Here is a 27,909-nt window from a genome sequence, read left to right on the forward strand (position 1 = left end):
GAGTCCTTTTAACTGCCACTGATTGGAACGACCAACACCTGTGCAGGTGCAGGCGGAGCCGACAGCGCCGCCCGTTGGTCGCCAACCAGATCGTGACAAAAGCTGACTTTGACTTACTTTGACATGGCGTGAACATCAAGCTGAGAATCAACCAACAACTCAGCAGGAATGGATCAAATCTACGGGTCAAAAGTGACTCCGAAAAAGAAGAAATGGTGCTTTAAAAAAAAAAAGATTCTGCGGAAAAAAAGCTAGCGTGCTACATCTCCACCTGCATGATTTGTGAATGTGGAAGAAACAGACCATAAATATTTGATATTTCTGCAATACTTGTTCTTGCACTGAAAAATTCCAGGCTGGCTGGCTGGCGGTATGAAGAACAAGATGCATTATGCAACAGGCCAATCATCAACAGCCACACCTGAACGCGGGTTGAAAATAGCTAGCCAAAAAGATGCTTTTACACTCTGCTTTAAGATTAATAATAATAACAATAATTTTCATTCATCAGCGCCTTTCAAAACTCTCAAGGTCACTTTACAGTCACAGGATGAACATTTTCTGCGGGTGAGCAGTGGCAGCCATACGCGCTAGCGTTCACTCGACCCAGAAGTATCTCAAATAGATAGAAAGCTAGCTATCTAGCTAATAGGAAATAGATAGCCAGCTAGCCAGCCAACCAGAAAGATATACAGCTAGCCAGCTAAATAGCTAGCTAGCCACAGAGCTAGCTAGCTAGCTAGATGTATAGCCAATAGATAGCTAGCTGCAGCTAGCCAGATAAATAGATGTATAGCCAATAGACGGCTAGCTGTAGCTAGCCGGCCACACAGCTAGCCAGCTAGAGAGATGTACAATGTAGCCAACATTCTTAAAAAAATAATAGAAAGCAACTTTTCTGGGTTTTGTTTTTTTTGACAATTTCTTGTCAGCAAAGAGTGAAATGAATCCATTTCCCTTTCCCTTGTATCGGGCTTAATTCCGGCTGACTAGTGCAATGGCCACCTGTGGCTTTGTGCTATTCCTGCCTTCTCGCTGGTGGTTGACATTTCGCAGAGCCCGACAGGTAGCGGCGGTATTAGCCTGAGTCTTATTAGCGTATGACACAGGAATGGATACGCACCCACACAATTCATACTCTGTTTGTTTCAACAGTGATTTTCCCCCCAGGCCTTCAAGGAAGGCAACGATGCATCTCGCCTCCCACCTGTAGGCGGCACCGTCCAACCAAACCCTTGCTAGCTACCTAGCTATTTGAATCAAGAAACATATTACCTAGCTAGCTAGCTATTAGCTATATGGCTCGCGAGCTAACTAGCTATTTGAGTAAGGAAACATATTAGCTATCTATTATCCATCTAACTAGCTAACTTGCTATCTATTAGCTATTTAGGTAGCTACCTAGCTATTTGAGTCAGGAAATATATTAGCTGTCTAGCTAGCTAGCTATGTATCTATTAGCCTTTTAGCTAGCTAACTTGTTATCTATTAGCTATATAGGTAGCTACCTAGCTACTTGAGTCAATGAATATATCAGCTAGGTAGCTATTAGCTATCTATACAGCTTTCTATCTATAAGCTATATAGCTAGCTACCTAGTTATTTAAGTCAGGAAACGTATTAGCTACCTATCTATTAGCTATCTAACGTGCTATCTATTAGCTATATAGGTAGCTACCTAGCTATTTGAGTCAGGAAACATTTTAGCTATCTAGCTAGCTAGCTATTAGCCATCTAGCTATCTATTAGCTAGCTAGCTTTCTAGCTATTTGAGTTACTTCCGGGTTGAGTGAATGCAGGCGCGTGTGGCTGCCGCTGCTCACCCACAGAAAAAAACTAATCCTGTGACTGAAAAGTGACCTTGAGAGTTTTGAAAGGTGCTTAGAAATCAAATGTATTCTTATTATTTTTATTCCTCTCATGTTCTCTCTTTGGCTGTTGTTTTTGTAAAAACCCACTCGTTACATCAACAAATCCTCGGCACAAGTCCAAGAGTTCTTTGAGTTCACGTGAAGAGAATGCTTTGTCCGTTCCACTACATTTCGGAAATAAAGTTTTTTTTGTGACAAAATGAGTATTGATACTGTTTCGCAAGTCATCAAAATGAGGACAGATCAATTTTTTTTTGTTTTGTTTTGAGAAATGACAGGTCTTTTTTCCCCGTGTTTTTTCATATAAATTCTTCTTGCTGGGATGTAGATTCGATTAGAATAAATGAGCCTTAATTTGTCTCAAAGTGGAGAAATGTACATTTCACAGCAGCAAAAACAAAATACATGAGCTGCTGTAAAGGTAGCCACTCTCCCGGCGCGTTTTTATATGAGCACAGATAAATTCATTTCAAAAAAATCAAAATAAAATCAAAACAAAGTATCAAATGGGTTCAAATGAAGTATATAATTAACAATAACATCATTATATAAGCATAAATTCTCTATTTGCTAGATAGCTGGCTAGCTATTTGCTCTCTAGCTATCAAGCTAGCTACCTAGCTATCTATTTGCTATCTATATGCTAACTATTAGCTGTCGAGCTATCTAGCTAGCTATCCTTTAGCTATCTATGAGCTACTGTATCTATTAGCTATCGATGAGCTACTGTATCTATTAGCTATCTGGCGCATGTGGCTGCTGCTGCTCACCCACAGAAAAACATATAAACCAGTCTACCTTGCTATCTATTAGCTACCTATTAGCTGTCTAGCTATCTAGCAAGCTATCCTTTAGCTATCTATGTGCTACTGTATCTATTAGCTAGCTAGCTTTCTATCTATTTGAGTTATTCCTAGTTGAGTGAAGGCTGGCGCGATTGGCTACTGCTGCTCATCCACAGAAAAACTTGTGACCTGTGACTGTAAAGTGACCTTGAGAGTTTTGAAAGGCGCCGAGAAATGAAAATGACTATTATTATTATTGTTATTTCCTTTTCATTTCAGCCTTGTTGCGCTCCCTTGTGGCTTTGAATATCCGCGCCCCCCCCCCCCCCCCCCCACGTCCCTCGCTACACGTCCTTTTCCACCACATCGCCATCCCAATCGGCCAATGTTAATCTGGATTAGCATGTCGCGCGCGCACACGAGTGGCCTTTTGACTCCATTTTGTTTCTGGGTTGGTGTAAAAATGTGGCCAAAGCTAAATGATTTGAAGGAAACGAGAGGCTGGATTTGAGATGATCGGCACCACATAACGGCCACATATCCACATTGGGTGATGCAAACGCTTTGAAAAAGGGCACATTTTCTCAAAAAGAACACTCGTCATTTTCTCTATTGATTTTCTATTTTTCTTAGCTGCTTTTAATCCTCTTGCAAAAAAAAGGCTAATATTTGGCTTCCGATTTGATTTGATTTGATCCAGCAGTCTTGTCAAAGAGGCACATTTTTTTTCTCTCCTTGATTGATGGAGTATCCAATAAGCAATGGCGCCGCTCTTCAGTGAGATAAAAGCAGATGTTTGCTGTGTTTACTGGTGCAAGCAATACATACACGCTGGGGGATGTTTCACATGCTAAAATGTTTGACAAATCCACATGGATTTTTCTCTTTTTTTTAAAAAAGACAACCGACACCATTTTGTTTCCTAACTGACATCAGAAAAACGTTTTAAAGCATCGAAAATAGCCAAAACACGTAGGCTGATATTTTTAGTCAAATGAAAAACACTAACAAAAATGATTTAAAGTGTCCCAAAACTGCCAAAAAAATGAGCTTGAAACTGGAGATATTCAGAAAGTCCCGCCCCCTTGTTCGTGACGTCACGCAAGGATACTCCTTCACAAACTGCCTTCGGAAAAAGATGCTTTCTTGTTCCTCATCCTGTTACGAATATGATTCAAATAGTTCTGAAGAGGAAAGCATACATGTTTGCAACCAATTAAAGAAGTCCTTCCATATCAATTTGAGCCGTCTGGACTCCAATGTAGCGCCCAGAAAATGCACAAGATGGCGCCCAAGCTCCATCAGAAATGGGCTGATTTGTCCGCTGGGAATTTGTGTCAACGTATACCTTCTTTGTGCGTGTTAGCGCAATTGGCTGCGACACACAACGATTCACCATGGCATTATTTATGTAGTTTTCCTTCTAATTTTGCCATCAACACTGTGTTTTCAGATGAAAAAAAGTACCCAAAATGCATTGTGTGTGGCTTTCTCGGTCAGGAGCGTTCCCTCCGTGACATCACATAGGGCATCGTCATCAACTTGAAAAAAAAGACTTCCGGAATGTTCAGCGCCAGTCTTCAAACGTAAAATCTAGCTATATGCCGTGTCAAAGGCGCTCAGTAGAAGTTATTTGAAGTGATTTGACAAATTATGGACGCAAGCGGAGGTGTCGGTTGTCCTTTAATGGAAGCCGTTTAAAAGGGAAAAAATGTCATGTCATCTCATCTCATGTCTCAACTTTTTGCTTCGGGGTTTTCTTGAATTTTAACAATGGCAATGATGCTTCGCCACTATCCAACTGCCTTGCGTCAACCGTATAATAATAATAATAATAATTGTCATTTATAAGCGCCTTTCAAAACTCTCAAGGTCACTTTACAGTCACAGGATAAGTTTTTCTGTGGGTGAGCAGCGGCAGCCACATGCGCCAGCGTTCACTCAACCCGGAATAGCTCAAATAGATAGAAAGCAAGAGAGCTAGATAGCGAATAGATAGCTAGTTAGCCAGCTAGCTAAGAGATAGCAAATAGCTAGCTAGATAGCCAGCTAACTAGCGAAGATAGCAAATAAATAGCTAACCTAATAGTCATCTAGCTAGTTAGATAGCTAAGAGATAGCAAATAGATAGCTAGCTAGCTGGCCAGCTAGCTAGCTAAGAGATAGCAAATAGATAGCTAACTAGATAGTAGCTAGCATAGTTAGATAGCTCAGAGATAGAAAATAACTAGCTGGCTACATAGCCAGCTAGATAGCCACACTCTTCAATTGCTGCTGTGGACTGCAAATTTCCCCATTGCGGGACGAATAAAGGTATTCTGATTCTGATTCTGACATTGAATGAGTACATATTATGGGCTCATTATTATTATTATATGATTATATTAATAGACAGCAAATATAATTTATGAATTAACTTTTTTTCTGATGAAAGAAGAGTTTAAGGTTTTTTTTCTGATGACTAATATGATACCTTATGTCTGAATTTCAATATTGTCCGATAACGCTGCGATCCGTCGTCGTCGTCGTCATCGTCGGGCCTCCCGTCTGCGTAGAAAGCTGCTAACGCCGCCAGTAAAACGGCCGCCCACCACCGTTTGGCCATCGCCATTGGTTTACTCCTGCCAGGAAACACAAAACAGAATTAGCATGTAGCATCTCCTCCCATCTCTGTGGATTGATGGGATGTTTTAACCTTGCAGTCTACACTCTGCCTTTGAAGTATCAAAGTTGAAACACGTCCAAATGTCACTGTTTTCTATCCATTTTGTCTGCCTGTCTCTTTAATGTTTAAACCACCTCGCCTCACTGCTGCGTTCTTGACCAATCACGTGGCTTTAACCGAAGACCGGGGGCGGGGAATAGAGGACCAAAACAAGCCTGCCGCCATTTTGTTGTTGTGGCAGGTCCGTGTATATCCCGAAAAAAGTTCATCTGCCAAGGTAAAATGTTCATACATTTAACGTTCGTAAGCCGAAAAGTTCGCAAGCCAAGTGGTTCGTAAAGCGAGGTATGACTGTACAACTTTATTTCGCTGACAAAGCTTTTCGGATGAGGAGCGAAAAGTTGGGAAGAAGTACAGATGATGGCAGAAGAAAGAAACCTTTTCATTGTGATCAATAAACATTCAAAGTTTATCTTTGATTGACCTTATAAATGTCATGTTTACACATGAAAACAAAAACTGGAATCCATCGGGGTTGGCTGTCTGTCAAATTCGTAGCAATCTACGAAATTGATAAGAAAAGGGCACATTTTCGCAAAGCCGATATTGTTTTTTTTGAAGGACTGCTGGAAATGCGTCTGTGTACGTTCTCAGCCGTACAGAAGTGGTCCATCCATCGATGAAAAGGTTTCTTCAGACGTCATCCGTACTTCTTTGAATGTGTCGGACGTTTCGCTTCTCATCCATGAGGTTTCGTCAGCGAACTAAACTTTTGCTGGTAGTTTTGGCCCTACATAGACTGTCCAGGGGTGGCGGTGCCAGACCTCTGCGATGATTGGTCCCTGCTCTCAGGTTCGGGGGAGCAGAGGACTATTCGCTGAGGCTACACTGATTACTTCTACTGTCCTGACTGATTATGTCCTATAAATGGCTCTGATTGCCCTATTCGTGTCACATCTCGTCGCCGTCCTGGGCGCGCCCCGCCCCTCCTGTCACCTCCTCCGCTGCTCCCGGGAGACGGCCCCTCCCATCATCACGCACCTGGGTCCCCACAGCTGACTGTCATTCCCTTGATTGTGCCTTCTGACTATATCTACCGATCGCGCCATTCTGGCGCCGTCGGAGTATTCTGAAAGCCATCCTGGACTTCCGTGCCGTCAGATCAGCTGTCACCGATCTCCCTCACTCACCTCATCCTGCTGTCCTTTTTTATGCGTGCCTCAGTAAAGACTTTTGTATACGAGTATCTGTCTCGCCGTGTATTTCGGATCCACACCCCCCGCTTTCCTTTCGTCACTCGAGCCCAGCCCTCGAGCCTCAAGTGACGTGACAATTCGTCCTGGTATCACCTCATCAGCATAATTGTGTTTTTCTACTTCTTTCATTCCTTTCCTCTTCCTTTCATAACTTTGCTGATTTTTAACTACACTTACAAAGGACACGCCTTATTGTTATTATTATTAGCTATTTATTAGCTAGCTGGCTAGCTAGCTAGCTAATCCTGTGACGATAAAGTGACATTGAGAGTTTTGAAATGCGCTTATAACAGAAATGTATTATTGTTATTATTATTATAGCTATCTATTAGCTAGCTAGCTAGCTAACTTATCCTCTGACTATAAAGTGACCTTGAGAGTTTTGAAAGGCGCTTATAAAGGAAATGTATTATTGTTATTATTATTAGCTATCTATTAGCTAGCTAGCTATCTAACTTATTCTGTGACTATAAAGTAACATTGAGATTTTGAACTGCGCTTATAAAGGAAATGTATTATTATTGTTATAATTATTAGATATCTATTAGCTAACTAGCCAGCCTGATAGATAGCTGATAGATAGCCGGCTAGATAGCTAATAGATCGGCAATAGATAGCCAGCTAGCTAATAGATAGCCAGCCAACCAGCTAGGTAATAGATAGCCAGCTAGCTGGATAGATATAGCCAGCTAGCTGGCTATTAGCATTCTATTTTCTAGGTATTAGATATTTATTCGCTAGGTATTAGCTATCTATTCACTAGCTAGCTCGCTATCAATTTGAGTTACGTCCGGGTTGAGTGAACACTGCCTCGTGTGGCTGCCGCTGCTCACCCGCTGAAAAACTTAATCCGCTTCTTGTCATGCTTATTAAAGGTCACATTGAGTGAAACTTTTCTCCAGGGTTGGAATTTTCAAAAACTTTTTTTTACCCCCGCCAATTTTTCTTGCTGCGGCTCAAATGAATCTTGTTGAAATGTGAAGGGATTAACTCCTAATGTCAGCGAAAGATTAATTAGCAATACTAATATGTGTTCCAACATGCTAGCGTGCTATGTTCTTGTGTTCTCCACAAAGTACACTCAGCTCTCTGCCAATCTTCCCCAATTAGAAGCCACGAAATGTTTCCTCATTTGATTGAAATTGCTCTCCAATGTTTGCTTTGGCTCACGGCCGCGTGATTCTCAAAATGAGCTGCTAGCTCTTCAGCTAACTGAAATGATCACTCCATTCAAACTACACGGTCGAACAGCGCCACTGTCCACACCCACTTTCTTTCAGTGCAGATGTGGTTTGTTATCGAGTGGAGTACTTTTGCTATTATGGGAACGAAAAAGACCCCACCACAGACTAGTGTTAAGGCTAAGAAGACAATAAAAAATATTACAATCGAGCAGCAGAAGGAGATCACAGTGGCTTTCCACACCGCTTTTGAGTGCAGACGTGGTTTGTTATCGAGTGGAGTACTTTTGCTACAATGGGACCGAAAAAGACCCCACCACTAAAGAAAATGACGGTCGAGCAGAAGAAGGAGATCATCGAAAAACACCAACAAGGTGTGCGTTTGTGTGACTTAGCTTACCAGTACCAGTACGCTAAGTCAGCCATTGCTACGTGTGGCTAAGGGTGTTTCGGTGTTGTCTAAGCAATGGTCTCAGGCAATAGAAGAGGTTGAAAAACTTATGTTGATTTGGATTAACGATAAGCAGCTAGCACGGGACAGTGTGAGTGAGGGTATTATCGCAGAGAAAGCACGACAACTTCATTCGGATATCAAGAGACAACTACATCAACGACCATCACACTTATTGAACAGCACCAACTATCGTCACTGAGCGAGAAAGTGACACACAATGCATTTTGGGTACTTTGTTTGCTCTGAAAACATCGTGTTGATGGCGAAATGAGAAGGAAAACACATACATAAAGCCATGGTGAATTGTTGCGTGTTGCACCAAGACTACTATTTGATACTAGTTGACACAAATTCCCAGCAGACAAATCAGACCATTTCCAAAGGAGCTTGTGCGCCATCTTGTGCATTTTCTGGCCGCTACATTGGAGTCCAAACGGCTCGAATTGATACGGAAGGACTTCTTTCATTGATTGCAAACATTTATGCTTGTCTCTTCAGAACTATTTGAATCATATTCATAACTGGATGAGTAACAAGAAAGCATATTCTCCCAATCTGAACTCTCTGTAGCCATTGTTTTGATTCTGGAGCAAGGCAGTGTGTGACCAATAATGACGTCAGGAACAAGGGGGCGGGACCTTCTGAAACTCGGCATCTCCAAGGTCATTTTGAAGTAGTTTTGGGACACTTTAACTCATTTTTATTGGTGTTTTGGCCTTGCAGGAGACAAAAGATAATTATAATACATTTCATTTATAAGCGCCTTTCAAAACTCTCAAGGTCACTTTATAGTCACAGGATCGTTTTTTTCTGTGGGTGAGCAGCGGCAGCAACACGCACCAGCGTGTTGCTGGTGCGTGTAAAAAATAAACAAAAAACAATAAAAAATAAAAAAGTAAATAAATAAAATGAGTAAAATAAGACAATAAAAATAAAAATAAAAAAATCATAATAAATAATGATAAATGATATAATCACATTAGTATATGATTCAGATATTTTTCGGCCAGCAGAGAAGGCCTTTCAGGATGAAACTTGGATTCTGAACAGCTTTGGACTGAGTTTGAAGAAGCTGCTCCAAAGTAATCAAGCAGTATAAGTGTGAATACTTTGTCTTCGTCTTACCCACCCACCCGCACACACACACACACACACACACACACACACACACACACACACACACACACACACACACACACACACACACACGGTCTTACTTTTTCCCTGAAGTAATTTAGCAAAGGTATAAAATGAGGCAACTGAGATGTCAGAGAAGGTGAGGAAAAAAAATGGAGCTGAAGGCCCGGGGGGCAGCAGGGGGTCTCTCAAACAAACCAATACACGCATGCAAGAACGCATGGCATCGCTCTCATGTGATTCCCCCGCTAGCTAGCTCAAAGCTATTATACACGGAGGGCGTTTTTTTTGTTTTCTCTCTCTCTATCTGCAGCCCGTTAGCACAGAAAGATTGCGGGTGTGTAATAGCTCAAGATGGACGGGCACACACAACAAATGAGGGTCAGTGATTCCTTGGGGGGGGGGGGGGGCGGGGGGGTGTCAAAGATGGCGAGCAGAGGTTGAAGAAATCACAAGTGAGTTGTCAAAGATGGGAGCCTCCATTTGGGATGGAGCACGGAGCTCTTCAACCGCTATCGATCGTTCTTTTTTTTTGGGTAAGCCTTCAGCGGCCTTCGCACGTTAATCGGGTTTGCAAAAGGAGGTCAACGGAAGGTCAGACTAAAGGCTCATCTAATCTAATCCAATGTAAAGTTTTTGACAAAAAGATTTGCCATTTTGGTTTGCATCCAATTTGACAATGGGCTCATTTTTCCCCTTTTTAGGGGCCGTGAAAGCCGACTTTGTCTTAAAGGACAACCGACGCCTACGCGCAAGTTGCGTCCATCATTTGTCAAATCACTTCCAATGAGCGTACAAGACAAAGACTCCACCGCATAGAGCGATATTTTACCTTGTAAGACTCGAGTAGGCTTGAAAGCGCTTCTTTTATCTGTGAAAAATCAGTTTGGTAAACCACCATAAGTGCCCTGCTGTGAGATCAGCACAGCTTTTAAGTTGAAGATAAAGATGAAATGCCAGCATGTTCCACTTTGGAAGAGCTTAGGCACCTCAAAGGTTGAGTGATTATTAGCGAACTCTTTGCGAGCTAGCTAGCTTTTTATCTATTTGAGTTACTTCCGGGTTTAGTGTTTATTAGCTAACTCTTAGCTAGCTAGCTTTCTATCTATTTGAGTTACGTATTACTGTTCCTCACCCACAAAAAAAAAAAACTTATCCTGTGACTGTAAAGTGACCTTGAGAGTTTTGAAAGGTGCTTAGAAATGAAATGTATTATTATTATTATTAATCTATTAGCGAGCTAGATAGCTAGCTTTCTAACGATATGAGTTATGTATTATTCTTATTATTATTAGCTCGCTAGCTTTCTATCTATATGAGTTACATATTATTGTTATTATTATTAGCAATCTAGCTTTCTATCTATATGAGTTACACATTATTGTTATTATCAGCTATCTATTAGCTAGCTTTCTATCTGAGTTAAATATTATTGTTATTATTAGCTATCTATTAGCTATCTATTAGCTAGCTAGCTTTCTATCTATATGAGTTATGTATTGTTATTATTATTACCCATCTATTAGCTAGCTAGCTTTCTAGCTATATGAGTTACGTCTTATTATTATTAGCTATCTAGCTTTCTATCTATATGAGTTACGTTTATTGTTATTATTATTAGCTAGGTAGCTTTCTGGCTATATGAGTTACGTTTATTGTTATTAGCTATTAGCTAGCTAGCTTTCTATCTGAGTTACGTATTATTGTTGCTCACCCACAAAAATAAAAACGCATCCTATGACTGTAAAGTGACCTTGAGAGTTTTAAAAGGCGCTTACAAATGAAATGTATTATTATTCTTAGCTATCTATTAGCTTGCAAGCTAGTTTTATATCTATTTGAGTTACTTTCGGGTTGAGTGAACGCTGGTGCGTGTGGCTGCTGCTGCTCACCCACTGCAAAACTTATCCTGTGACTGTAAAATGACCTTGAGCGGTTTGAACGGCGCTTAGAAATGAAATGATTATATTATTATTATTATTATTATTATTAGGCGCAATTCAGTGAATGACATACAGTATTTTTAAACTTCACCACATATTAGTCACACTGGATTATGATGAAGGCTTTCAGTGCGAAAATAATGGTACTCAACTCTTTTGTATTTTCAGAGCACTTTCAAACAGACATCGCTGCATACAAAGTGCTGTAAATGGAGCAATTATCACGTATACAACAATAAAGCAACAAATGACTGACAAAGACGGTAGAAAGCACCAAGCAATAACACTAAAATCAAGTGTGAGTCATGCTGACTCAAATGCCAAAGAATACGTGTCGTAATAGCTGACATTGGAACAAATTAATGTTATTTTCATTCATTTCAATGGAGAAACATGATTTGAAAAGATGAATGCGCATAACAAAATTCATCTCAAGGCACCACCGTATACAATTCATTTCAAACCCCTCTAGGGTGTAAATTACTGTCCATGAGAAGTTAATCTGCTTTAAACTACACGCACCACAGACACACACACACACACACATTCCTGTTTCAATGGTTTGGTGAGGTCCATTTGAAGACTAAATGTCAGCCCATTTCCCACTTCAACGTCTTTAAAAACAAAGAAATAAAAAGTGGACTTGAAAGTGAAATAACAGCAGGAGTGACATTTCTGAATGGGTACACTCAAAGTCCTCACCCCTCTAGTGAATTTGGTTAAAATATCATTTTACTTTTTGTGGTATGAACTTTTTCCTCTCATTAAACACGCACGCACACACACACACACACACACACACACACACACACACACACAAACACACAAACACACAAACACAGTGAGTAAAAAGTGTGTGTATCCGAGTGAAATGAAAATACACACCAAAAATCATTTTGGGTGAATTCGTGAGGACCTCTCTGAAACTTTAACAGATGCAGGTCCTCACTTGTCAAAAATGTCCTCACTACGTATGGTATCAAATGTTAGTGGTCTTCACAAGCCTAGTCATACAAACACACACACACATACACTTCAACTACCATCTGCTACAAAGATTAGGACAGTCTCGAAACGTGGCATGATAGAACATCAAAACAATCTGAGCTTCTAAAACACACACACACACACACAAACACACACATATATACACACTGACCCAGAAGACATATCTACTCGCAAAACAGGATGAAAACAAAAGTCTTAATTCCTGTGCGGCAAAACGGTGTCACTCAAGGATTAGAACCCCCCACCCACCCATCCCACCCTCTCATGCACGGACAGCCACAAAGTATTTGGATGAATAATGAAAGAAGAGCTTCCACATGTATCCTCTCATTATTTGGATTAACTCATTCATTGCCAGACAATGTGCAAAAATGTGTCCACTCCAGTGCCAGGGTTTTTGTCATTGTCACTCAAATTGAAGGACCCACACAATATTGAGTTTCAGGACTACATCATCATTCAATGCAGCATTAAAACCCATAGACTCTCTTCTTTCATCTGGAAAAAAAATAGCTAATTCCTAAATGATATGGGTCTGGAGTTATATGAGCTTGAAATGTGGGCGGCTGTCCAAAATACAATGAAATACATTTATATAGCGCTTTAACAACAGCTGAAGCGGGAACAAAGCGCTAACATGAAAAAAAGGAAATGCTGCCCTCTAGTGGAAGTGAAAAAAACATAGCCAGCGGCCATGACCAACGCTTAATCGGCACTCAAGCATGACTAAAGAAAACCCAACACATTCAGAAATGGCGCTCTAGTCTACGTCATATTTTCAATCCCCGAATAAATTTGCGAATGGCAGTGAATGAGTGAATTGTTGTTAATTATATCTAATTATAATATTGTTAATTGTTATTGTTTAAAAAAATAGCTAATTCCTAAATGATATGGGTCTGGAGTTATATGAGCTTGAAATGGGGGCGGCTGCCCAAAATACAATGCAATACATTTATATAGCGCTTTAACAACAGCTCAATTCAAAAAAAAAATTGCTAAAATGGAAAAAAAGGCAAATGCTGCCCCCTTGCGGAAAAGAAAAAAATATTGCCAGAGGTCTGACCAGCTCTTCATCATCACCCAAGCATGAAAAAAAACAACCCGAACAATACAGTACAAAACATCCATATTGGTTTATATAGCGCTTTAACAACAGCTGAAACTGGAAAAAATTGCTAAAATGGAAAAAAAAGGCAAATGCTGCCCCTTGTGGAAAAGAAAAAAATATTGCCAGAAGTCTGACCAGCGCTTTATCGTCACCCAAGCATGGAAAAAAAAACCCGAACAATACAATAAATCCATATTGGTTTATATAGCGCTTCAACAACAGCTGAAACTGGAACAAAGTGCTCAAATGAAAAAAAGGGGACAATGCTGCCCCTTGTGGAAAAGAAAAAAATTAAAAGAGGTCTGACCAGCGCTTTATCATCACCCAAGGATGAAAAAACAAGACCTGAACAAATGCGGGAATGGCGCTCCACGTCATATGTTTAATTGCCAATTCAGGAATGGCAGTGAATGAGGGAAAAACACCCAAATAAAAAAAAGACTTCTAAAACTCCAAAGAAGTAAAAACAAGAGAAGAAGAAGAAGAAGAAGAAGAAGAAGAAGAAGAGTACATATCTTTACCTGTCAGAGTCCACGCGCTGAGAATCCAGAAAAAGAAATAATCCACCCACGTCAAACAACAACAAATAATAAACAAGTGCAAATGAGCGCTTGCAGCAATCCAAACGATAAGTCCCAGAAGCGGTGCGGGCAAACGGGGCAAACGGGGCAAACGCCGCCGACAGCTCCCACGGCGAACGGCGGAACGGTTGGACAATCTCGGCCGGGTCGCGCGTCGCTCGCGTGTGCGCCGGCGAACGAGCCAGTCGCCGATTTGACCTCCGCTCGAGTGCGCACCCCCACCAGCGGGATTTGCGGCGAGGATGAACGGGGGGGGGGGGGCGAGGAGCCAATCAGAAGTGGGCCACGCAAGCGGATCGGGACGACTGTCCTTCAGCAGGATGCTGCCACGGAGACACACACAGAGACACAGAGAGAGAGTGAGAGAGCGAGCGAGCGAGCGATGAAGCAGTGGGATTATTGTCAGAAAATCACAGGGCAACAAGACAGAACCTGAATTCCATTCAGTTGCAGCCACAAAATGGATGTCAACTCACCACAAAAACAAGAAGACATTTTCAACTCATTGACTGGCAGACGAGGTGCAAAAATGTGTCCACTCCAGTGCCAGGGCTTTTGTCATTGTCACTCCAATTCCAGGACCCATACAATATTGACTTTTAAGATGACATAAACATTCAAATCCCCTCTCAAAAGCCACCTATTTAAAGGACAACCGACACCTCTGGACAAGCTGTGTCCGTCATTTGTAAAATGACTTGTACTGAGCGAGCGCATTTGACAAAGATTCCACCGGAAAAAAACAAAGATATATTTGACCTTTTCAGACTTTCTATTTGAGTTATTCCGGGTTGAGTGAACACCGGCGTGTGTGGCTGCCGCTGCTCACCCACAGAAGAACTTATCCGGTGACTGTAAAGTGACCTTGAGAGTTTTGAAAGGCGCTTAGAAATGAAATGGATTATTATTATTATAACACGCATAAAGATGGTGTAAGTTGACACAAATTCCCAGCGGACAAATCAGCCCATTTCCAACGGCGCTTGGGCGCCATCTTGTGCATTTTCTGGGACACTACATTGCTCGAATTGATATGGGAGGACTCCTTTAATCGATGGCAAACGTATGCTTTCCTCTTCAGAACTATTTGAATCATATTCATAACTGGATGTGTAAGAAGAAATCATTTTCTCCGAATCTGAAGCCATTGTTCGGATTCTCCAGCAAGGCAAGACGTCTTGGCGTGACATCACCAACAAGTGGGCGGGGCCTTCTGAAACTGGCCACTTCCGGGTTCATTTTTTTTGCAGATTTAGCACACTTGAAGTCATTTTTCTTGGTGTTTTGCATTTGCCTAAAAATATCCGCCTGCGTGTTTTGGCTATTTTAGATGCCATCAAGCGTTTTTCTGATATCAGTCAGAAAACAAAACAAGTGGTGTCGCTTGTCCTTTAAATGTTTCTTAAATTCTACTTTGAAATCATATTTCCGGATTCTAACTGTAACCTGAAAGCAGGTTGACAGATTTATTGGAAACCCTAACCTTTAAAACTCTAACCTTGTCTTGAAACTCTTTTGTGAAAGTCAAATTATTGAAAGACTGATCCAGGTTGAAGACCCCAATTTGCATGTCCTTTCTGGGAACCGTGACTCTGGACAACAACCATAACCTGCCATGATCATTCTAGATTTTCAGTCAAGCTTAACATAGAAATTCCTTGCGTTAGTGTAGCGGTGCTTGATACGAGAGCATCGATCAAGGCTTTCAGTTAAATGGCAGCTGCATTATGGATGCCCTGTTGAGGGATTCCATTCGCGTCTGCTTTTTCTGGCCCGCTCAAGTAGCAAAAGCTCTCAAATGCAGAACACTCAGCTCTTTTGCAACATTTCAGGGGAGAAAACCAAAAGTAGATTTAGAAGTGTCACTTAAAGGACAAGCGACGCCATTTTTTTTGTGTCCTAACTGACATCAGAAAAACGTTTGATAGCATCGAAAATAGCCAAAACACGCAGGCTGAAATTTTTGGTCAAATGCAAAACACCAAGAAAAATGACTTCAAATGTCCCAAAACTGCCACAAAATGAGCTCGGAAAGGGGCGAGATTCAGAAAGTCCCGCCCCCTTGTTCGTGACGTCACGTCAGGATACTCCTTCACAAACTGCCTTGCTCCAGAATCAAAACAATGGCTTCAGATTGGGAGAAGATGCTTTCTTGTTACTCATCCAGCTACAGTAAAGTCTCGTTATATCGATGTTCAGGATGTTCGTGTAAGGAAATAATCAGCCTGTGGAAACGGACTGATTAATTCCTTACACGGAGCTTTGTCGCTATTTTCTGCCACTTTTTTTTGTGCGACATTTTGTGCGACATTTTGCCCCCTATTGCCTCAAAATGGCACGGAATAAATTCTTTAATCGATTGCAAACATGTACGTTTTCCTCTTCAGAACTATTTGAATCACATTCATAACTGGATGTGTAAGAAGAAAGCATATTTTCCGAATCTGAAGCCATTGTTTTGATTCTCCAGCAGTGCAAGACGTCCTGGCGTGACGTCACGAACAAGGGGGCGGGACTTTCTGAAAAATGCCCAATTCGCAGCTCAATTTTTTGCAGATTTTGGATACTTGAAGTCATTTTTCTTGGTGTTTTGCATTTGACTAAAACTATCATCCTGCGTGTTTTGGCTATTTTAGATGCTATAAAACGTTTTTCTGATGTCAGTTAGGAAACAAAAAAGTGACGTCGCTTGTCCTTTAACCTTTAAAGAAAGGTTATCGTATCAAATTGTGATTTCAGGTCAGGGTTAGATTTGGGGGGAAAAAGGCTTTCAAGAGTATCAATCAATCCGGTTTGTGGTATCAAGTTTGAGTTTCTAATGAGGGCACTAAGCCCAATTTTCTGCTGCAGATTTGGCTTTCAGTCTTCCAGTGTGAGGGTATCAAGGCAAGATTTCCAGACGGGTTTGACTTTTTCACGAAAACCTTCACAGATATTGGCTTGCACGCATTAAAGAATTGAAGCGGACCTTCTATTTTTTAATTGATCTTTGCTATGATTCAAAGCCAACATCTGAGGTCCCCCCTGACTGCGATCAAACACAGCGACGCACATCAACACGGATGTAATATGTCGGACAAACGAGCGCTGTAACCTTGTGAAGTGTGCTTCGTCCTGCAGTACGGATTTGCCCAAAGGGAGTCGACTAGAAGTGGTCGCCGCGGGTGGGATAGTTTGCTTTGGTGTGAAAATACATAGTCTGGGTTATTAAAAAAAATAATAATAATCAGCACGGGGTGGAAACTTAATGAGCTCCATCCAACAAGAGTAGCGTGAGTAGTTCTGTATGATTATCAAGCATGGCGCTGTGGACAATAAGATGAAATTCTGGCGGACGTTCACGATGACTTTACGATCACTGTTAAGATACATGTTCGAGATGTAGATATCGTTAGCTAGCCAACTCATCGCAACTTTATTTAAAGAGCCCTTTCAATCTATTCATACCTGCTGTATACAAAAAAGATGGAATACGGTATAGTGTATGAAAACAAACACAACAAAAACGATTACAGTGATACCTCAGCTTACAAACTTAATTGGTTCCCAGAAAATGTGTCCATCGTCCCAACATTTAATTCATATAAGAAACCATTAAAATGAGAATAATCCGTTCCCAGGTCATCATATAACATAATTTTCTACGAAATAAGCCTTAAAACTACACAGAATATATATTATTTTATGTATAATAAATGTGCTATTCTATTGCAATTAAAGAAATAAAATGTACGGTATAATAAAGTCGTTTGATGTACCTTTGTGATGGTAGTTGTCAATGGAGGATAGCAATGCTCGACTTAGCGTAATGGTACTGGAACAGCCAAGTCACACAAACGCACACTTTGTTCGTATTTTTCAATGATCTTCTTCTTTTGCACGACCGTAATTTTCTTTTGTGACCTCTTCGTCTTAACATTAACCTGTAGTGGGGTCTTTTTCGGTCCCATTGTTATTGTTATTGCTATGGTTGAGGTTATGTTAAATGATCATCCAGGGCTACAGTTATATAATTGCTAATTCTGTATTAGATTTCAATTTTCAAATGAATGTTCATTTTTGCAATTTTGAGAGCTGATGATGAAGGTGATGATGATGATGACATTGGGATTATCGTCGACACCGGAGAGCCGTCTCGACGGACCTTTGCGGCCAGCATTGATATGCATGCCTGCATCCTGTCCATATTGCCATCAGATCTCATTATGCAAAGCAAACGAACATGGCAGCTTCAGCACGGACTTTGGCTCAGTGGGGGGGCAGAGGGTTATCTTTCACGGCAAATGACTGTGTGATGACAAGCCTCGTTCGCTTTGGATTAGCATCCTCGGTGGGCTAGCGCTAATGTTGCTTTCAGAGTCTTGCGTCAATATTGACATTTAGATACGTGTGACAGAAGTGATGTCTTGATGATAGGGGCCAGGATGAGACTTTGGATCATGTAAACAATCAAATATGCCATTGCTTCCCTCAGGGTAGGACGCTAACATTTATACCATGATGCTAGTTAACGTTAGGGCGTTGTGAAGGGTGGTGAAAGCAAATGTGTTATGGTCTGGGTTTGTGTTTGGAATTCTGCATTCAAGACTCTCAAAGGACAACCGCCGTCTCGGGACAAGTTGTGTCCATCATTTGTCAAATCACTTCAAATGACTTCTACTGAGCCTAGTTTACAAAGATTCCACCGCATATAGCTAGATTTTAACTTTGAAGTCCACAGCGCCATGCTTGATAATCATACAGCACTACTCACGCTACTCTTATTGGATGGAGCTCATTAAGTTTCCACATCTTTTTGGGTCACCCGCCCGAAAGAGGAGTGTGTCAAAGTGATTGACAACTTTGTCAGACGACTACAACTTTGCTTGGAATGAAATGGTGGACATTTGGAACACAACTTGGGAAAGCCATAAATGGACTAAAATTTGACAGAAATAGCTGAAACTCTGGTGAATGGTCTTCCATAAACTGAATAATGTGTGGTTGTAATTTGAAATAAATAGCTTTTTAATCAAAGCCACAATTGACATTTTCATGGGTACGCATCTTTTTGGGTCACCCTGTATCAAACGAGATTAGTTAAAGGACAACCGACATCACTTTTTTGTTTCTTAACTGACGTCAGAAAAACTTTTATAGCATCTAAAATTCCCAAAACACACAGTCTGATATTTTTAGTCAAATGCAAAACGCCAAGAAAAATGACTTCAAGTGTCCCAAAACTACAAAAAAATTGAAATCGGAAGTGGCCAGTTTCAGAAGGTCCCGCCCCCTTGTTCGTGACATCACGCCAGGACGTCTTGCCTTGCTCTAGAATCAAAACAATGGCTTCAGATTGGGAGAAGATGCTTTCTTGTTCCTCATCCAGTTATGAATATGATTCAAATAGTTCTGAAGAGGAAAGCATACATGTTTGCGATCGATTAAATAATTAAACAAAGTACAGCAAAATGCATTGACGTGATGGAAGAAGTGCTACAATGTGTCCTTTTTTTCGGTCAGGGGCATTCCTTCAGTGACACAACGTGAGGACTGGTCACCAACTCGAAAACAAGACTTCCGGAATATTCAGCGCGAGTCTTAAAAGGTCAAATAGAGCTTAAATATGCGGTGGAATCTTTGCAAAATACGCTCAGTAGAAGTCATTTGAAGCCATTTTACGAATTATGGACACGACTTGTCCGGAGACGTCGGTTGTCCTTTAAGAGTGATGCTGCTTGGATATATATTATATTTATTGAAGGTAAAATGGTGGGACATTACACTGCGCAATATCTGTTATTCAGCGATATATATGCAACGCCTATTGTACACAAATGCTCTGAAAACTGGATGTATACCGACCGCATGTTCTATTCATCTTTTGTTTATGGGTTTATTTCCTTCCAAAATGCGGTCTCGCTGCAAGCATTTCAAGCATTTCGAGCCACAGGAGGAACATTTGACAACATAACAGCCGCTCGCCTATTCGCATTTTGCCTCATCTATCAGATCCCCAACCTGTCACCTAGCGTTCTTTTCAAGCACAGAAACAAATAGAACCTGATGAAATACAAGTACAAGTACAATGGCGTGACTAAGACATAAAATGTCTGGCTTTTTTTTTTCTACCAGAGTTAATTAAAGACACGCAGGACCTCGATTCCTTCATTAACAGCTCTGCGTGTCTATCGATGTGCGAAGCAAAAAAAAAAATCAGATTCCGATGGAACGCAATCTTTTATCATGGGCTGTTGATCTTAATTACGCTTTCGCATGTTTAAAGGACAAGCGACAGCATTTCTTTGTTTCCTAACTGACATCAGAAAAATGGTTGATAGCATCTCAAATAGCCAAAACACACAGGCTGATATTGTGAGTCAAATGCAAAACACCAATCAAAATGACTTCAAGTGTCTAAAAACTACTTCCAATTGAAACCGGAAGTGGCCAGTTTCAGAAGGTCCCGCCCCCTTGTTCGTGACGTCACGCCAGGATACTCCTTCACAAACTGCCTTGCTCCAGAATCAAAACAATGGCTTCAGATCGGGAGAAGATGCTTTCTTGTTACTCATATGATTCAAATAGTTCTGAAGAGGGGAGCATAAATGTTTGCAATCGATGAAAGAAGTCCTTCCGTATCAATTCGAGCCATCAGGACTCCAATGTAATGTCCCAGAAAATGCACAAGATGGCGCCCAAGCTCCGTTGGAAACGGGCTGATTTGTCCACTGGGAATTTGTGTCAACGTACACCTTCTTTATGCGTGTTACCGCAATTGGCTGCCACACAAAACGATTCACCGTTGCATTATTTAGATGAAAAAAGTACCCAAAATGCATTGTGTGTTACTTTGATCTTTGCACTGCTTGATGTGTTACACATTGAATAATCAACTCCACGTTAGATTGTGAGATTTTCAATTTCCAGCAGTCAGGTGGCCATGCGCCCTCATTTCAAGCTGATGTAACTCCAGACCCATATACAGTGCTACCTCGGTTTACAAATGCTTTAGCTCACTAATTTTTCACCTTACGAACATTAAATTTGCGAGACTAGAATCTTGGTATACAAACGTGTTTTGGGTGGATGAACCAAACCACATGGCCCAACAGTGACGCAGTGGCTGGCGGACTACTTTTCCACACCCACTTTCTTTGAGGCACTTAGTGCAGATATGGTTTGTTATTGAGTGCAGTACATGTGCTTCTTTGGGGACCGAAAAAGGCTAGTGTTCCGCCGAAGAGGACACAAAACCAAATTATGGTAGCGCAGAAGGAGATCATCGTGAAACACGAACGAGGTGTGCGTATTATTTTATTGTATGGTATTCCTTGAGTTTCTAAAGGCGCTTATAAATGAAATGTATTGTATTGTACTAGTGCACCTACATTGACGTTAAACATACCTGTGTGAAATCTACTAACTTTGTATCTTAATATTTTCAAGACTGTGCTGTTCCTTTAGTCAGAGAGACGCTTGGGTTGTTAGCAAAGATCGATGGCGACCTCTAGTGTTGACTGAGGGGAAAATACATTTTTAAAGCCGTCATAAGGAATTCCACTCAAGCGTTACTGTATCGCGTGTTTTAACAATACAGCAGAAATAATATTGTTATCACATTATATAACTATATATAAATAAATATATATATACTATCGAACCACCTATTCGATTAAACCCGGGACGAAGGTTGAAAAAATGTAATGCGACAGCTAGTAGACTATATTTCACTTCCGGGTTGAGTGAACGCTGGAGCGTTTGATTTCAGCTGCTCACTCGCAAAAAAAAAACTACCATGTAAAGTGTCCTTGATAGATTTCAAATGTGCTTATAAATACAATGTATTATTATTATTATTATTATTTCATTTTAAGAGCCTTTCAAAGCTTTCAATGACACTTTACAGTCACAGATAAGCATAGGTACGATAATAAATAAAATACAATCACAAATGGCTGCCGCTGCTCACCCACACAAAAAAAGTTCAGTTCAGTTCTAATTTGATATTATAATAATGACTAATAATACATTTAATTTACAAGTGCCTTTCAAAGCACCCAAGGACAATTTACAAGAATCCCAGAGTAATTTAGAAGCCAATATTGGCCCTTCAGAAGAAGTAAATGGATTTGTCGTTTTAATTGGGCTAAAAATGCCGTCCGGTTGGCTATTTTCCTCGCCTGTACACAATTTTACAAGATGTATCATCACTAAATAACATTCTAACATAAACGGTCCAATTTATCTCCATCCATCTATCTATCCCATCCCACCTATACTCCTTTATTGTGGATGTGACAAATCGTTTCAATCATAATTCATCGCACATTTTCTAATATGTACCATATTAACGTGCATTTAAATAGCTTTCAAATGATGTATAGATTATTGTTCTATGACCGGGATTTTCAGTTACAGTTTAAACGATCATAACTTTCTGACTTTTTTGGCAGATCCTAACGAGTCAGGTACCATTGGAAAGCTTCTGAAATTCTAAACAAGAACAGAAAAGATTAAAAATATAAATGAGCAAATATCAACGATCAAATGCAGGCAGATTTTCCTCAGAAATCCAAAATGGCTGTCACTGAATACAAGGAAAGAAAATTGCGAGCTCTGGAAATATAGATGCTAATGCCCCTTTTTGCTTGAAACTTGGTAGTTATTGAGAAAAATATATATTCTAGAAGTTCTATATGTTATAAAAATACAACTTACTCACGTTAATAAACTGTAGTTTTAGCAAAAAGAGCGTAAACTCCAATCCATTTTTCCCTCTGTTTCTCGTTGTCGTATTGGGAAATTGCAAGAACCAGCATAGAGGGGAAACGTGGAAAACGTCATCATAAACTGCATAACTTGGAAAATCCCACCAAAAAACCATGACGTACTTGACAAAAGTGCAAAGATATACGACTGCGAGAACAGAGTGCGCTCGCTTCACTGGACAGAAACAATCGCGGTGGAATATAGCGAACTGTAGCCTACCTACCTCCCTTTACTTGCCATTGTTTACCTTGACTTTTCATTTCAGTTGAATTCGCTGGGGAAAACACGCCAACGCGCGCACGCACGCACAAAACCATTTGAAGCGACAGAAACTAACAAAAAGCAGATTTGTTTTTGTGACACCAGTCTTGCGATTGGATCTCATTGGAGTTTGTAAATATGTATACCTAATATGCCGACAGGTGTCACTCCTTCGACGACAACGAGCATAGCAAGCAGTCTGCTGCGGTCGTCATTGATCCAAACTTAACTAACTTCCTGTTGTGGATGGCGGTGACGCTAATCTAATGGGATGTTTGTTGACAGGTGGATGGCAAAAAAAAAAAAAAAAAAACACGTCACGCGTGACTCTACGCCTTCTCCATGCAGGTGCAACCAGTCGACAATTAATGAACGTCTCATCTCTGGATCGCTGCCTCGTACTTCCCCCTCGTCTTCTCTGAAGGAAACAAAAAACAGCTCAGCTCACTTTGTTACTTCCGGGTTGAGTGAACGCTGGCACGTGTGGCTGCCGCTGCTCACCTGCAGAAAAAATATCCTGTGACTGTAAAGTGTCCTTGAGAGTTTTGAAAGGCGCTTAGAAATTAAATGTATTATTATTATTATTATAATTATAAACAATTTAACATAATTACAAAACCACATTAATAAAAGAATAATATAACACTACTAAGTAATGAGAAACAAATAAATACATAGGCTGAATTGATATTTAGGAAAAATATAATAAAAAACATGACAAATATGATTTAAAAAATCATATTTGGTTTTCATTTTAATTCAAAACTAAAATAATTTTAAATTGTGAACAATCTTAACAAAAATCACATTTAAAAATATTCCAAATATGAATTATTTTGACTGAAAACAATATTTTACTGAGCAATAAAATGTGATGTAAAATAACAATGAGTAATTTTAACATTTGTTCAAATCATTGTTTCCCATCACGACTTACTTTATGTCCTGGTCGGTAGTCATGCATGTTAATTTTTTGAATTTGTCAATGATATGGATCCCATCTATGGTCAGATTAACTACATTAGTAATGTATTATAATAATAATAATAATAATAATAATAATAATAATAATAATAATAATAATAATAATAATAATAATGCGTTATACAATAATAATATATAATACAATAATAATAATAATAATATATTTGCTGGAAAAGTCAGACTTTAAAATACAGCAAGCCTACTGGGGAGTGAAAGAGGCAGGTTATTCTCACAACGGCCAGCAGAGGCCAGTAGAGTCACAGTAAAGATGCTAACCTGCACAAAGTGGACTTACTATGTGGATGCTCGAGATGACACTCACTGTATGTAGGTACGCTAAAGTTCGCTATATTCCACCCCGATTATTTCTGTTCAGTAAACCGAGTCGTATATCATTGCATTTTTGTGAAGTATGTCATGGTTTTTTATGAGATTTTCCAAGTTATGCATCTTATGATGACGTTTTACACACGTTTCCCTCCATGCTGGTTCTTGAAATTTCCCAATACGACGAGAAACGGGGAAAAATGGATTGAAGTTGGCGCTCTTTTTGCGACTACAGTTTATAAAGGTGAGTAAGTTGTATTTTTATAACTCATAGAAGTGGTAGAATATATCCTTTTCTCCATAACTGCCAAGTTTCAAGTAAAAAGAAGCATCAGCATCTAGCATTCTAGAGCTTGCAATTTTCTTTCCGAGTATTCAGTGACTGCCATTTTTTGATTTCTGACGAAGATCTGCCTGCATTCGATCGTTTATTTGCTCATTTGTCACTTAGATTTCGCTTTAGACATCAAACACTGAAGAATACAGATGATTTAATATTAATTCAACTAAATGATCGCTAAATCATTCCAATTAGTAACTTTTTAAGAACGTTATGATAGTTTAAACTGTAATAAAGAACTCAGTCACATATTTTCATAGTTTTAACTGTGCCATTAGAGGCAGAAAATCACCCCATATTTCCCAAATTAAAAATTCCATTATTTCTTTATTATTTGTCATAGAATAATAATCTATGCATCATTTGAAAGCTATTTAAATGCACTTTAATAGGGTATTAGATGTGTGATGAACATTTTGTCACATCCCTACTGTATGAGAGTGTATCTAGGGCCGATACTACCAGTAAGACTTTCGTTTGCTGACGAAGCTTCTTGGATGGGAAGCGAAACGTCCGACACCTCAAAGAAGTACAGATGAGGGCTGATGACACTTTTTCATTGATAGTTTGAAATAAAATTTCAAAAAGAAGATATTTGAGGTGAGTCTTCAGCATCTTTGCACTCTTTTCCATCTGTGCCTCATATGGAAATAGGCCTCATACCTTTTCCCCGGTTGGGCTCCACAACAAAGTGTGGCATGTGCTTTGACAGGAGATGCCTTTTCCTTTCCCTGGCCTGCGTTATCGCTCACGATCGATATTAAACAGACGCGGAGCATAAATCACAGCGGCGGCGGCGCAGCTCGAAAAAAAAAAACCACTTTCAAGTACCAACAAACTCTGCGGTCGGAAAGCAATTCACAGACCGCTGCTGTCTTCTCTGTTTGCCAATAGTGAGGAAGTCGAGCGCTATCGCGCCAAACGTTCTGTAAATAGAGAGGGACGACTGCCCAGCCAGCGTACACACACATGCTTTGACAGGCAGTCCACTTTTTTTTCTCAAAAACAATCACAAAACATCCAACAAGCTGCTTCCTGTATGTGACAGTTTGCTACGTTGCTTATTTCCAAGGAGTCAGGCACTTTAAAGGACAACCGACACCACTTTTTTTGTTTCCTAACTGACATCGGAAAAACATTTGATAGCATCTAAAATACCCAAAACACGCAGGTTGATATTTTTAGTCAAATGCAAAACACCAGTAAAAATGTCTAAAAACGACTTCAAATTGAAACCGGAAGTGGCCAGTTTCAGAAGGTTCGTGACGTCACGCCAGGATGTCTTGCCTTGCTCGAGAATCAAAACAATGGTGTGTCCTTTTGTCGGTCAGGGGCGTTCCTTCTGTGACGTGACGTCAGGACTCGACACCAACTTAAAAACAAGAATATTCAGCGTGAGTCTTAAAAGGTCAAATAGAGCTATTTGCGGTGGAATCTTTGTCAAATGCGCTCAGTAGAAGTCATTTGAAGCCATTTGACAAATGATGGACACAACTTGTCCGCAGGTGTCGGTTGTCCTTTAAGCCATTCCGGCGTTGTGATTGTTAACTCCCACTCAGTGGACAGAACACAGTCTTCCAAGAAGAGGAAGCAGTGTTTCCTCAGGACATCTCTCCAGATTCCTTCAAGGTCGTGACGGCACTGTGGATTGTTTGACTCGCCGAGATAAACCACACCGATTGTTTATCTGTACTTCCTTGTCCTGTTTGCTCACAAATCTCGTCAGAATAGCAGTTCAGGAAAGGAACATGCTTCTCCTTTCCCTGACTGTTTTTTTTTTTTTCGTCTTTGTTGCTATCTTTTTGTCAATGGTGTTGTTTGCTTTTCACTGCAGAACGCTTACATAGGAAATTTGTTGCGTTTCTATCTACAAAATGGTGCTTTTGCTAGAGTCGCTGTTTATCTGCAGCCCTCCTGAGGAACAGGGAGTGACTGGATGGGAGGAAATACCGCTGCTTAATGTGTAATAGTCATGCGAGAGGGCCCGGAGGTCAGTAAATACTCAGAGGATGATTAGAACTGCCGTCGTGAGAGGCAGCAAATAAAAACGAAATACTGCCGTTACGTCTGTGGAAGCTCTCAGTCGTACAGGAGTGGTCCATCCATCGATGACAAGGTTTCTTCAGCCGTCCTCTGTACTTACTGGTAGTATCGGCCCTATATATATAGGGCCGATACTACCAGTAAGACTTTAGTTAGCTGAAGAAGCCTCTTGGATAAGAAGCAAAACGTCCGACACCTTCCAAAAAGTACAGATGACGGCTGAAGAAACCTTTTCATCAATACTGGCGTTATGTAATACAATCGCCATTCTGTCATTTTTACCTGGAGTGGACTGGTTATCTCCATTTTTGAAATGACCTTTCCCAAACAAATGGCCGCTCATAGTACGAGGACTAAGTTGCAGGTATTGTTTACCATCCTGATGCTGCACACAAGAGACTTTGAATGCGAGTGGTTTTAAGAATAATAATAATAATTCCCATTGTGGGACGAATAAAGGTTTTCTGATTCTGAATAATAATAATAATACAATTTAAGGTGCGGGGCCTAGCCAAGTGAGTGATGTAAGAGTCAATGAAATCTCTCATTTATATATATATATATATATATATATATATATATATATATATATATATATATATATATATATATATATATATATATACAGTATCTATAGATTCTGTCCATCTAGCTAGCTAAATAGCTAGGTAGCTAGCTAGCTAGATAGATCGGTGGGTGGATGTATAGATACGATAGATACGCTAGATCCATAGATACGGTAGATAGATAGCTGGCTAGCAATGGACCTTTGTTTGGTGAGTCCTGCGTACAAGGCAAAGGTGCCTTATTTTAGATATGCCGTTGCGAATGTGATGCAACTATTTTTCTATCTCTGCGTCAAAATGTGTCCGATGAGCGGGAATAGTGGCCTTCAATAAGGACAAGGACAGGAATTGCGACTTCGCCAAGTGCTTCAAAGCAAGTGACCAAGGCAAAATCCAACAAGGACTTGAAAAGGCCAGCAGGGGGGCCCCATCTTGGTGGCTCTGAGCCGCACCTCCTTCTCAGCAGCTTTCCCCAAGCCCACCCAGGGCTCCTCTTTGCTCGGAGCTGTTTGAAGTTGTGAAGTTGAATTTGGAAATCAATGAATGAATAAAGGTCTTTAATTAAAAAACAAAATCCTTTGTCCCCGGGCCTCCTTGCTTGGCGCGACTCCAGGACTGATACTTCATGAACCGCACCGACAATGG

General features: G+C 40.3%; 1 protein-coding gene across 4 annotated transcripts in view; it reads right to left on the reverse strand.

The window, feature by feature from the left end:
* fstl5 (follistatin like 5) overlaps positions 1-14,219 on the reverse strand; it is a 76,342-nt gene extending 62,123 nt beyond the window's left edge. For 2 of the 4 annotated variants that reach the window (XM_088991220.1, XM_088991219.1), the window contains exons 1-2: positions 13,933-14,066; positions 5,130-5,277 (exon numbers count right to left, since the gene is read on the reverse strand). In XM_088991220.1, coding sequence (XP_088847346.1) covers positions 5,130-5,267 — 138 coding nt within the window. In that variant the 5' untranslated portion in view covers positions 5,268-5,277; positions 13,933-14,066. Of the gene's footprint in view, positions 1-5,129; positions 5,278-13,932 lie in introns of all 4 variants that reach the window. The other 2 variants (XM_088991221.1, XM_088991222.1) reach the window with 2 other exon arrangements.
* Between the last annotated feature and the right edge of the window lie 13,690 nt (positions 14,220-27,909).

This window comes from Hippocampus bargibanti, linkage group LG02 (genome assembly GCF_051943395.1).
Source record: "Hippocampus bargibanti isolate YZ-2025 linkage group LG02, ASM5194339v1, whole genome shotgun sequence".
Taxonomy (NCBI): domain Eukaryota; kingdom Metazoa; phylum Chordata; class Actinopteri; order Syngnathiformes; family Syngnathidae; genus Hippocampus; species Hippocampus bargibanti.